At 33.9% G+C, this 12,517-nt stretch overlaps 5 protein-coding genes and 1 pseudogene across 10 annotated transcripts in view; 4 read left to right on the top strand and 2 right to left on the bottom strand.

The window, feature by feature from the left end:
- The window catches only part of LOC105215663 (RYamide receptor), a 274,717-nt gene that overhangs the window by 98,186 nt on the left and 164,014 nt on the right, over positions 1 to 12,517 (top strand). The window lies entirely within an intron of this gene.
- LOC105215655 (phospholipase A1-like) overlaps positions 1 to 12,517 on the bottom strand; it is a 96,884-nt gene that overhangs the window by 17,015 nt on the left and 67,352 nt on the right. The gene's annotated exons all lie outside the window — the stretch shown is intronic.
- Positions 2,393 to 3,647, top strand: LOC105215691 (phospholipase A1 VesT1.02-like; annotated as a pseudogene).
- On the top strand, positions 5,103 to 6,490 carry LOC105215659 (phospholipase A1). Its single transcript, XM_011189681.2, has 3 exons — positions 5,103 to 5,263; positions 5,338 to 5,611; positions 5,682 to 6,490. The coding sequence occupies exons 1-3, from the start codon at positions 5,224 to 5,226 to the stop codon at positions 6,403 to 6,405; spliced, it is 1,038 nt and encodes a 345-aa protein (XP_011187983.1). The 5' UTR covers positions 5,103 to 5,223; the 3' UTR covers positions 6,406 to 6,490.
- On the bottom strand, positions 7,534 to 8,808 carry LOC128921961 (uncharacterized). The gene is made up of 5 exons (XM_054231061.1): positions 8,574 to 8,808; positions 8,433 to 8,494; positions 8,200 to 8,322; positions 7,931 to 8,143; positions 7,534 to 7,875 (listed from the first exon to the last, which is right to left on the bottom strand). Exons 1-5 carry the CDS (start codon positions 8,743 to 8,745, stop codon positions 7,534 to 7,536), a joined length of 912 nt encoding a protein of 303 aa, XP_054087036.1. The 5' UTR covers positions 8,746 to 8,808.
- LOC105215658 (phospholipase A1 VesT1.02-like) lies at positions 10,585 to 11,944 on the top strand. Its single transcript, XM_011189680.2, has 3 exons — positions 10,585 to 10,726; positions 10,803 to 11,076; positions 11,144 to 11,944. The coding sequence occupies exons 1-3, from the start codon at positions 10,687 to 10,689 to the stop codon at positions 11,865 to 11,867; spliced, it is 1,038 nt and encodes a 345-aa protein (XP_011187982.1). The 5' UTR covers positions 10,585 to 10,686; the 3' UTR covers positions 11,868 to 11,944.

Raw genomic sequence — 12,517 nt, 5'->3', positions numbered from 1 at the left:
AGATATCTTAATGAAACTTGGAACACGTATTCCTTGGCACCATAAGAAAGTTAAGTTCGAAAATGGGCGGAATCGGACCACTGCCACGCCCACAAAATGGCGATAACCAAAAACACATAAAGAGCTATAACTAAGGCATTAATAAAGTTATGAAAATAAAATTTGGAAAATAGGATCGCATTAGAAAGGGGCACAATTGGATGTAATTGTTTTTGAAAAGTGGGAGTGACCCCACCCCCAAATATGTTTTTTGTATATAACTCGCAAACCAATAAAGCTATATAAACCAAACTTTCTGCAGTCGTTTCTTTTAGCCATTTCCTTATACAGTTCAAAAATGGAAGAAATCGGATAATAACTACGCCCATCTCCCATACAAAGATTAGGTTGAAAATTACTAAAATTGGGTTAACTCACTAACGAGAAACGTCTGAAACACCAAATTTTACATAAGAAATGGCAGAAGGAAGCTGCACTGAGATTTTTTTTCAAAATGAAAAATGGGCGTTGCGTCGCCCACTTATGAGTCAAAAACCATATCTCAAGAACTAATCGACAGATTTCAATGAAATATAGGAGCGAAATCAGTTCACTACATATAATACACACTACATATTCCCATATAACTCAATTTTGAATCCTTCTGACTTTATAATGTATACATAAGGAACCGACAAAGATAGCGAAAGACAACTTTACACAAATACTGTATTTGAGCTGTGACATCACTTGTGGAAAAATTGTCAAAATGGACCATGACTTTTCAAGGCCTCTTATATCAAACATGAAGAACTCAGTGCCTAAGGGTAATTTTTCACCGAAAATATAGATAAATCTGTAAATAAATAGCGAGAGTATAAAATGTTCGGTTGCACCCGAACTTAGTCTTTCCTTACTTGTTAATCATACATATTAGTGAAAATATTATCAGTTAATTCATTGTTCCGTCATGCGGTCAAGTTTACTGTTTTGCGCTAGTTCCGCGTGTAACTTTTTAAGGCGTTTCATGGGTTTTGTCGGGTAAAAAAGACCTATATTCAATATTTTTTGCCTATGTTTTCTGTCTATAGATACATTTTTAAAGAATAATTTTTAAATTTTCTGGAAAAGGAATAAATATTCCTTCATTTTGACATCATTTCCGGTGACCTCTCGGTGCGTCTGCGTTGTCAGCATAACTCCTGACAGGATCATCCAAAATGAAAAAAACAATAATAGGTAAGACCATAAACTCGTACTTGAACGAAGGAAAGACAAAAAAGTAAAAATTGGAATTTCGACAGAAATTTTTCCAAATAAATAAAAACTTTGTTTTTTTTTTAATTGTTGCGTTCATTTTGTTTTTTTAATTGTTGCGTTCAAAATTTTGAATAACAATAATACCTGACTTGGAGCGCACACATTCCAAAGGCTGTATCTCCGAAACTATTATTCGGATCGACTTGTAAATTTAGGATAATATTCTTGAGATTTTGTAGACATGTTGATCCCACGAAACCCCTGTAACCCCTTAGATCAAGCTACGCGATATGCAAAAGTACTTTGATACTTGAGACAAAAACAAGATAACAAGTATTTTTCGAAATTATTTTTAAATTACCGATCGAAACATTTAAATTGCTGAAGAAAATTTGACGTCAGCGTATAGTTCCAATATATATAATATGGGGTGTGTCAACGATGACGCCACTAGTTTTAAGTCATGAGGTGATTTCTAAAAGAAGTGCTTGAATGTTTCTATTATGTGTATATAAAATTTATATTTAGATGTATTAGGAAGTGCTCAATTTTAATTTAAAATAGTGCATCATCATTAGATAGTGCATCATTAGGTTAAGAAACTTAACATAGGTCAAGACATATATGTATCTAACGTAAGCCAGTTTTATGATTATTTCAATCAATTTTTGCGATGTTGTTGTTTGGCTAGAAGTGATAGCAATCACCCCACTATATTCATATTTTCAGTAATCATATATATGTTAAACCCTAATTGCAAATTTCTTTTTAGTTTGAATAAACGAACTCCTCTAAAGTTTAGTTTCTGAATAAAATCTATATCGATTTGCCCTCAATTCAAAATGCTTTTCTTTGTTACTATATTACGATATGGCAATGGTTATTTCGGAAATAAAATAAAAAACCCACTTATATTAATCACGCTGACACTGCAGTACCACTTTAAGAGTTCTGAAGTTTTGCAAAAAAAATGTTTACCTGATAAATATGTGTATGTATGGATTGCATTAAAAGAACTGTGCTCATTTTAGATAAAATCTGAAATTATTCAGGGTTGGTAAAAATTTTGTTATTTTTTATAACAGAGTTAATTACTTTTATCTAAAATTTCATTATCTGATGCACTCGTGAAATGTTCTTGGTATATAAACGGTATTCCTTTCGGTAAAAAAACAGTAGTAAAACAAACGTTAGCAATGAAAGTGTTGGTGATTTTGGCATTCTGCGTTCTAGCAGGTATTTGAATTACCAATTTAAAAATTATAAAAAGAGATCGACAAACAGAAAGGCTCTCATATAAGTTCCTTTTTAGTCGCTGCCGTTCCCGTTCCTGAGGAGGAACGTGTCAACGGAGAGAATGGTTGGTATATTCCACAAGCTAACGGCTCATTCGTTTGGGTGTCAATGGAGGAGGGTGAACAAATGCTAGATGAACTGGAGAAACAAGAAGAAATGCAAAGTCGTCTGTTACCGGTGCCAGTGACTTTCTACTTGTACACCAATAGAAATCCGACTAAAGGACAAAAGATTACAGAAAGCGTCAAATCAATTCTGAATTCAATGCTGCAAACCCAACGAGGTATGATAAAAAGGGATTTGGTCAATATAATCAATAATTGTTCTAAACATTTAAATTCGACTACAGATTCGTCATTCATGGCTGGCCTCAGAGCTATACTGCCGGTATGAATAAGGATATTCGTGCTGCTTGGTTGGGACGTGGCAAATATAATGTGATCATTGTGGATTGGGAACTCGTACGTTCCGTTGATTACGCTTTCTCCGTTTTGGCAGTACCCAAAGAGGGAGAAAAGGTTGCCAGTATGATCAACTATTTGGTCGATCAATTTGGTATGAGTTTGGATGAAACCGAAGTGATCGGTCACAGTTTGGGTGCTCATGTTGCCGGTTTTGCCGGTAAGAACACTAAAAATGGTTTGCTTCACGCCATAGTTGGTTTGGACCCTGCTCTGCCACTCTTCAGTTATAATAAACCCAACAAACGTCTAAAGGCAGATGATGCTCAATATGTCAATTGGGTTTCCTCAAACCAATTGGTAAAGGCGCTGTCTACCCCAATGGTGGTAAGAGTCAACCTGGTTGTCCTTTGGATGTAACTGGTGCCTGCAGTCATGCCCGTTCTTGTGCTTACTACGCCGAGTCTGTTTCTCGTGATGACTTCCCCAGTATGCGTTGTGGTGACTACCAAGAAGCAGTGAAGGATAAATGTGGCAGCTCTTACAGCGGTGTGAAAATGGGTGCAGTAACGAATGCTTACATGGTGTCTGGTGATTTTTACGTGCCCGTGCACAGCTCTGCGCCCTACGGTTTCGGATCTGCTTAAAATAATTGAAAATAATGTTATAACCGTATTGATTAATAAGGGGATATTGAAATGAAAAAATAATTAGTCTTGGTTTTGGTGAACAGAAAATGTTATGGACAGTATTTTTTACGAGATCTTCAGAGCACCGGTTGGATCTTTTGCCTAGAACAGTGCTTGTAATTCTCAGGAGCAACATTTCAAATGGGTAGTTTCTAGAGTCTGGCAGAACAGAATTTCTCAACCAAATGAGTTCGATGGTATTTAGTTAGGTGTTAGGAATACCTTGAAGTGAGCCGACATTCATTAATATTTGTCTGACAATGTATGTGCCACTCGAAAAAGCACTCGTATATGAATGATACTCGTTTTAGTGACAATAATATCAGTTAATTCATTATTAAGTCTCGAGTTTACTATTTGGCGACAGTTTCGAGATTAATCTATTAAATAAAAATTTGCGATATGCATAAGTGTTTTGCTGTTTACATTCAGACAAAAAACAAGAAATTTTTCGAAATTATATTAATTATACCAATTAAAACACTTCAGTCTTCGTACAAAGTTTGATGTGATCGGATATTTTTAATTGGATTTTGTGGTAATTACTTACAATATCCATACATTTCTAAACATTTATATGATAAAAGGTAAAAACCATTTGGGTACAAAACTCAATTGAAATCAGACTAATTCTGCAATTAGCTTAAATCAATTCATTGTACGTTAAAAATATTATATTTATATATATTTTTTAATGCAATTGTGGAAATGGACTCTACTAAAAGTGTGCTAATTGAAGTATATGTAAGAATTTCTTAATTAAGTTGGACAACTTTTAAACGAAGTTGCACAGGTTTCTTTAATATGTAAACAAAAACAGATCGAAATTAAACTTAGTGAAAACATTGAGATTCCTACATAAATTTTGAAGATGGACGAAATCTGATTACAACCAAGTTATGTAAACATGTAAGCTTAGATATAATGTAACTTAGTGCTAAAAATTCCAAAAATAGATTATCTACCGATTACTTAGATAAGATTACTTCGGATTGACGTATGTATACACATACATATATCACTTATACATATATCCTCATATAGCCAATATAAAACATTTATATTCATTTATATTTCTACATATGTTAAGTCCTTCGATTAATCATCATTTATAATTAATAGCCTAATTGTTATAATTATATCAAATAAAAACAGCTCAAAACCTTTAAGTTACTTAAGCTATAAATCAACAGCTGTTTGACAAAAACAAAATTTATTAGTTACTACTATAAATTTCGATATGTAATTCTTATCGATAAAGCAATGGCTTTTTGAAAAACAAAATAAGAACCCCCTCAGATTACTTATGCTAACTGATATAAACAAAAAGACACTTTAAAGTGCCACTTGCAGAGTTTCTTATCTAATAAGTATACATACTCTATATGGGTATTGAAAGAATTGCGCCTATTTTAATTGTATCATATATTTTCTATGTAATCAGATATTTCAACCCTTTTAGAACATATTCCATGACATAAGTTAATGACTATTATCTATTTATTATTCTATTATCTGATGTACTCGTACCTGTAACTGAGTATATAAACCGTATTCCTTTCGCCAAAAGACCAGTAGTAGTATAATAAACTTTTGCAATGAAAGCGTTGGTGATTTTGGCATTTTGCGTTCTAGCAGGTATTTGAATTACCAATATACGAAGTAATAAAGGGAATATACATTCAGTAAGACTGATATAAATTATTTTATAGTCGTTGCCGTTCCCGTTCCTGAGGAGGAACATGTTAGCGGAGAGAATGGTTGGTATGTTCCACAAGTTGATGGTTCGCTAGTTTGGGTCCCACTCGAAGAGGGTGAACAAATGTTAGATGAACTGGAGAAACAAGAAGAAATGCAAAGTCGTCTGTTACCGGTGCCAGTGACTTTCTACTTGTACACCAATAGAAACCCGTCCAAAGGACAAAAGATTACAGAAAGCACCAAATCCATTAACAATTCCGATTTCGATGCTAAGAATCCAACGAGGTATGATAAAAACTGATAGAGAAGTGTCTCAAAGAGATAATCTGTGTATTACTTCCAAATTCCACTACAGGTTCGTAATTCATGGCTGGACTCAGAGCTACAAAGCCGGTATGAATAAGGATATTCGTGCTGCTTGGTTGGGACGTGGCAAATACAATGTGATCGTTGTGGATTGGGACCGCGCACGTTCGGTTGATTATGCCTCGTCCGTTGTTGCTGTGCCAAAGGTAGGCAAAAAGGTTGCCAGCATGATTAACTATTTGGTTGATCAATTCGGTATGAGTTTGGATGAAACCGAAGTGATCGGTCACAGTTTGGGTGCTCATGTTGCCGGCTATGCTGGTAAGAACATTAAAAATGGCTTACTTCACGCCATAGTTGGTTTGGACCCCGCTCTACCACTATTCAGTTACAACAAACCCGACAAACGTTTGAGTGCCAACGATGCTCATTATGTCGAATCCATCCAGACCAACGGCGGTGAATTGGGTTTCCTCAAACCAATTGGTAAAGGCGCTTTCTACCCCAATGGTGGTAAGAGTCAACCTGGTTGTCCTTTGGATGTAACTGGTGCCTGCAGTCATGCTCGGTCTTGTGCTTACTATGCCGAGTCTGTGGCTCGTGATGACTTCCCCAGCATGCGTTGTGGTGATTACCAGGAAGCAGTAAAGGATAAATGTGGCAGCTCTTACAGTGGTGTGAAAATGGGTGCAGTGACCAATGCTTATATGGTGTCTGGTGAATATTATGTGCCCGTACATAGCTCTTCGCCTTATGGTTTCGGCTACCCTTAAATACGTGATGTTTTTATACTATATATACCGAATTTTTTATACAGAAAGACTAATAAATGAAAATAATATTTACTCGTCTATAGAATCACATAAGTTTAGTTACTATTAAACCTTTCATATGTTGGGAAAACTTTATAATAAACTAGATGATTTAATAAACAGTGATTTATTCTTGACCATCTGCAATACTAACTTTATCATAGTGCTAAGGACAGACGGACGGATACTTCAACATATATTTGAGACATAAATAATCCTATCTTTCATGTTGGATCAAACTGAACCCAGTGTGGAAAAGTTAATAAAACTTGAACTCAAATTTGGTTAATTTGCATATTGGAGTTTAGTCCAGTAACAAGGTCCCAGACCTGCAAAAATGGACCAGTAGGGAATTCGGGGGCAGTAAACTAATACGTCAAACAAATACTATCTAATACTACTAATAAGTATATTTACAACGACTAAGAGGATGCCGAGTACACATTGGCAGACATTTGAGAGATTATGCTATCTTGCGAAGACAACTGGCGCTTAATATCGCAAGATATTGAGAATGCACTAAGAAGCCGGACATTGTAAATGAGTCAAAGTTTAACAATTTCTGCAGTGTGATTCGGGTCGTTGTTTTGTTGAATCAAATATTTATCACTCGACCTCACTTTTAAAATTTATCCAAATAAAATTATCTATTGTTGACTCAATAAACTCGATATTAGCTACTCTGTTACTACACTCAGAAAAGAATAAAGTCACTTTAAATCCAGTACCAAGAACTTTAAAATTAAAAATTTTTATGTATGAAAACCAGCCGTATTGAAAAATATTTAATCTTAAAGTTAACACTTTAAAATGTAAATTATTAATGTTAGCACTTTGAATATTAAAGTGAAAACTTTACATTTTAATATGCGCATTCTCGAATACAATATAAACACTCTTGATTTTAAAGTTCACACTTTTAACCCAATTTAAAAATGTTTGCATTTAAAAAAAGTTAACACATTAAACCTCAAATTAAAAGCTTTAGCTCTTATTTTGAGAGTGAACACTTTCAAATGCAATTTAAAAGCTTTCACTATAAACTTTAAATAAAACACACTATTTTAATTGTTTTTAATTCACATTTTTTTATTCAAACAGACAGTAGTCTTTTAAAATTGGCCACTCTTGCAAAAAATCAGAATTCGAAAGCTTTGCCAAATTCTTTTTCCGAAATGTAAATGTTTTTTGCCATTTGTCAATAACCTCATCCCAATTATTGATATCTTTTTGAAGCGAAGTTTTTAAACATAACGACAGCGTTTCGTCAACTTCAACATTTTCGTCTACTAATGGATCACGTACTTCACTCGAAAGAGATCTTTCCGCGGATGGACTACTCTTTCTAATCTTTGTCTTTAAATTAAAATATTTGGAATAGAGCTTGCCTGATGGGTTTTTTTTTCTTTGACGAGGAATGTAGTAATAATCCTGAAAGAAATCAGTTTACAATATGTTCTTTTAAATATATCGTGTTTAATAATACCTGCGACTCTTTTTCATTGGGAAATAAACTAATTATTTCTTCCACAATACTAGCAAAGTGTTCTGGTCTAAGCTTTGTCTTTGTTAACATGACATCTTCTAAAATTATTTTAATGTGGGCATCGCGTTTCTTATTCGTAAAACATGTCCATTCCTCATAATATTGAATAAGTTGTTTTCCGGCTGAGTTATCGTTTAAAAATGTTGAAAGGGGCTGCAATGAAATTTATCATAAAATTTAATACAAAACCTTTTACTGTATATTCTTACCTGTGATCCAAATGCGTTTCTTATTGAATTATTTGAAGAACAAGGTGAATCTTTGTGACGGTTTTTTTCTAGCCAACCAACAACTTTTGAAGTCTGGCTCAACGTTTCGTCTTCTATTCCAAACTGAAAAAATAAGTTTGCTAAATTATAAACGTAGTAATATTCAAATGGTAATTGTATCTATGTACGTGCTTAACGTCGCAAATAAGCTTCAAAATTAATATTATATTTACCTTTGACTTGCGCCAGAAAAACAACTTTTCTCTAAACTCTGCTCGAAGACCAATATTTTTTACTGCTTCCGCAATGTTAATATTGCATTTACATTAATAATAATGCATAAGTGTTAATATTGCCGAAGAATTTTTACTTACTTTTTAGGCCAAGAAAAAGTGTTTCCAGATCAAACTTCTTTAGCAGATTAAGGAGATCCGTATCTTCCTCAACACACGTGTACGTTAAATCACCCTGCTCATTAATTTGGATATCGTTGCCAAACATTCGCAGCAAGTCGTTTTCCGGTATAATTTTACTCTGACTGGTCATTCTTGTATCTTGTTTACACTTCTAAATTCTTAAATGTCAAAGTGAACACGTTTAAATAGAAAGTGCCACTTTGATTTATAAAGTGAACACTTTAAATGTAAACGCTAACACTTTTCTGCAAATTGATCACTTTACATTTTAAATTAAACACTTTCAAAATAAACGTTATAGTTTTATTTTTAAACTTTTAAAAATTTTAAATCAAATGGATTCACTTTTAATACAATTTTAAGAGTGATTACATTATAAATAATAAATTTTTCTTTAAAATATAAAGTTTGTCATTATAAAATAAAGTTAACATTTTTAAATTTAAGAATTTTACATTAAAAACAAAAATTTTAACTTTTAAATTAAAAGTAAACAATTAAAAAACTTTATATTAGCACTTTTACAAAATATTTTTTTTTTGTGTTCCCCATAAAGAACCTATAGACTGAGACACTTTAAATAAAATTTTAAAGGGTTCACATTTAATTTTAAAGCGCACTTTTTTTTCTCAGTGTAGACATACACCCCCATACCATCACAGCCCTGCCATGTTTAATTGGCGCCGCGAGATTTTTTTGGAAATTTTGTTTCTTAAGAATACAACGCTTTTCAAGGTCACGTAATTTATAGGGCCACCCGGAACGACACTTTGAGACGATTGAACCTACGAATTTATTCGCACTCTTTGAACCGAGAAGTGTGCTCTATCCACTCTCTAACCAAGTTCCCAAAAAGTTGTATCATCTTTCCATAATTTTACAATTTTTCTCATTCACTGGCCGTTGTTGGCTTTATTTTTCTATCCATTTTAATCCCCTGCTCGTGACCAGTAAATCGCGAGCTTTGATGTTTGAATACATTGAAACCTTTAAAAAATGTAAACTTTATATTTTATTTAATTACGGTGATTTTGACTAGAATGATTTACCAATCTTCAAATAAATCTTTGTTAATTAAATAGCATATTAAAACTTATTTTTTAAGTAATATTTAATTCGTTTCTTAGTGTTTGGGGTGCGAAATATTTTTCAATAAATTTTAAACGAATTATTGATTTTATATTTAATTGAACGTGATTATTTCCCATGTATCTGTGTTTTCGAATATACTGAAATAAATGGTCAATCGCAATGTAAAATCTTGTTTAAGTTATCAGGGGATTTCTACTGGTAACTATATTTCACTGGTTTTACAAAATTGAGTTGTAAATTTCGCACTTTTGAATGGTTTTATTTTGGCATATATATTTATTACCGCAAGATAAGGCAATAAAATTAAGCGACAATATTTCAATTAGGATTATGTCCTTCGGCATTCACAATTATGGATTCAATGGCACCAATATGATGAATTTCGATGCTCTATTGCGTATTTTTTATAAAATTTTGCAGACATTTCGAGAGTATATATTATTCGGCTGCACCGGAACTTAGATTATATTTGCATTGTTTTTAATTATACTACGTTAAACTCTTCGACCAGACATTATTCATCTTAGCATAATTGCTGATTTTTATATAAATTAATTAAATGGCAAATAGCCCGAAATCTTACCTTATTAATACAATCAATATCGACTAATTTATGCAAGAAAAATATTTATTTGTTAGTATTATCATCTCCAATATGCGCTTCTTAACGATAAGGAACCCTCTAACTAACTACTCATATATGATAAACAAAAAAGAAAACACTTTAAAGTACCACTTGCAGAGTTTGAAAAGTACGTTTATCTGATGAATTGATATTGAAAGAAATGCGCTCATATTAAGTGTAATCTTATATTTTGATATACAACCAAAAATATGAGCTTTTTTTCTAAACGAGTTAATTACTATTATCTATTATTCTATTATCTGATGTACTCATGAAATGTACTAACGTCTCAGACACCGAGTATATAAACGGTATCCCTTTCGCCAAAACAGCAGTAGTACAACAAACTTTGCAATGAAAGTGTTGGTGATTTTGGCATTTTGCGTTCTAGCAGGTATTTGAATAACTCACATCCATAATACTGTAGGAACTATATACCTTGAGTAAGGCTAATATAAATTATCTTTTAGTCGCTGCCGTTCCCATTCCCGAGGCGGAACGTGTTAACGGAGAGAATGGTTGGTATATTCCACAAGCTAACGGCTCATTCGTTTGGGTGTCAATGGAGGAGGGTGAACAAATGCTAGATGAACTGGAGAAACAAGAAGAAATGCAAAGTCGTCTGTTACCGGTGCCAGTGACTTTCTACTTGTACACCAATAGAAATCCGTCTAAAGGACAAAAGATTACAGAAAGCTTCAAATCAATTACCAATTCTGAATTCGATGCTGCAAACCCTACGAGGTATGTTAAAAAAGGGATTTGGTCAACCTAAGTGATAATTGTTCTCAACCTTTAAATTCGACTACAGATTCGTCATTCATGGCTGGACTCAGAGCTACACCGCCGGTATGAATAAGGATATTCGTGCTGCTTGGTTGGGACGTGGCAAATATAATGTGATCATTGTTGATTGGGAACGTGCACGTTCCGTTGATTACGCTTCCTCCGTTTTGGCAGTACCCAAAGTGGGAGAAAAGGTTGCCAGTATGATCAACTATTTGGTTGATATACATGGTATGAGTTTGGATGAAACCGAAGTGATCGGTCACAGTTTGGGTGCTCATGTCGCCGGTTATGCTGGCAAGAACATTAAAAATGGCTTACTTCACGCCATAGTCGGTTTGGACCCCGCTCTGCCACTGTTCAGTTACGATAAGCCCAACAAACGTTTGAATGCCAACGATGCTCATTATGTCGAATCCATCCAGACCAACGGCGGTGAATTGGGTTTCCTCAAACCAATTGGTAAAGGCGCTTTCTACCCCAATGGTGGTAAGAGTCAACCTGGTTGTCCTCTCGATGTAACTGGTGCCTGCAGTCATGCTCGCTCTTGTTCTTACTATGCCGAGGCGGTGGCTCGTGAAGATTTCCCCAGCATGCGTTGTGGTGATTACCAGGAAGCAGTAAAGGATAAATGTGGCAGCTCTTACAGTGGTGTGAAAATGGGTGCAGTGACCAATGCTTATATGGTATCTGGTGAATATTATGTGCCCGTTCATAGCTCTTCGCCTTATGGTTTCGGCTACCCTTAAATTCGTGATGTTTTTATACGTACTGACTATTTTATAAATATTTTGAAAACTAATAAATGAAAATATGTACTCCTAAACGATTTATTAATTTTTATTCAATCGTTGGGATCATATATATATACTCTTGTTTAATAGTTTCTACGAGTAAAAGCTCTACAATATTTACTTAGACCTGCCATTAAAAGTGAAACGTTCAAGCATAATTTCAGGCGCTAGGGTGCGCGTAATACAAACATTATAAAATATATATCGCTCTATCGACAGTTAAGATAATGTGTTGTTAAAGGAGACAGGCCCCTCACTTTTTAGCTTTGTTACCTACCTACAGTCTTAAATGAATAGATATAAGTACATAAGTCGGCATATGCATTTTGACGAAATAAAAATTACACATTTTTGATTTCAAATGATAAATGGTTGTATATTATACATGAGTGTAACTAATACGAATGTAAAAGCAAGGAAGGGCTAAGTTCGGGTGTAACCGAACATTTTATACTCACGCAATCATTAATTTAATTTAATAATATAACACGCAATTTGACCGGCATTTGATATTCGGCATATATATGGTATAAAGTCCATTGAAAGTTTGAAAACAATAATATTAGGGAGCTAGGGGAAGTTATGACCTGATTTTGGGAACAGAG

The sequence above is a fragment of the Zeugodacus cucurbitae genome, chromosome 2 (assembly GCF_028554725.1).
Source record: "Zeugodacus cucurbitae isolate PBARC_wt_2022May chromosome 2, idZeuCucr1.2, whole genome shotgun sequence".
NCBI classification, from domain to species: domain Eukaryota; kingdom Metazoa; phylum Arthropoda; class Insecta; order Diptera; family Tephritidae; genus Zeugodacus; species Zeugodacus cucurbitae.
The sequence above is the reverse complement of the archived record's forward strand: the minus strand, read 5'-3'. Positions and strand labels throughout refer to the sequence as shown.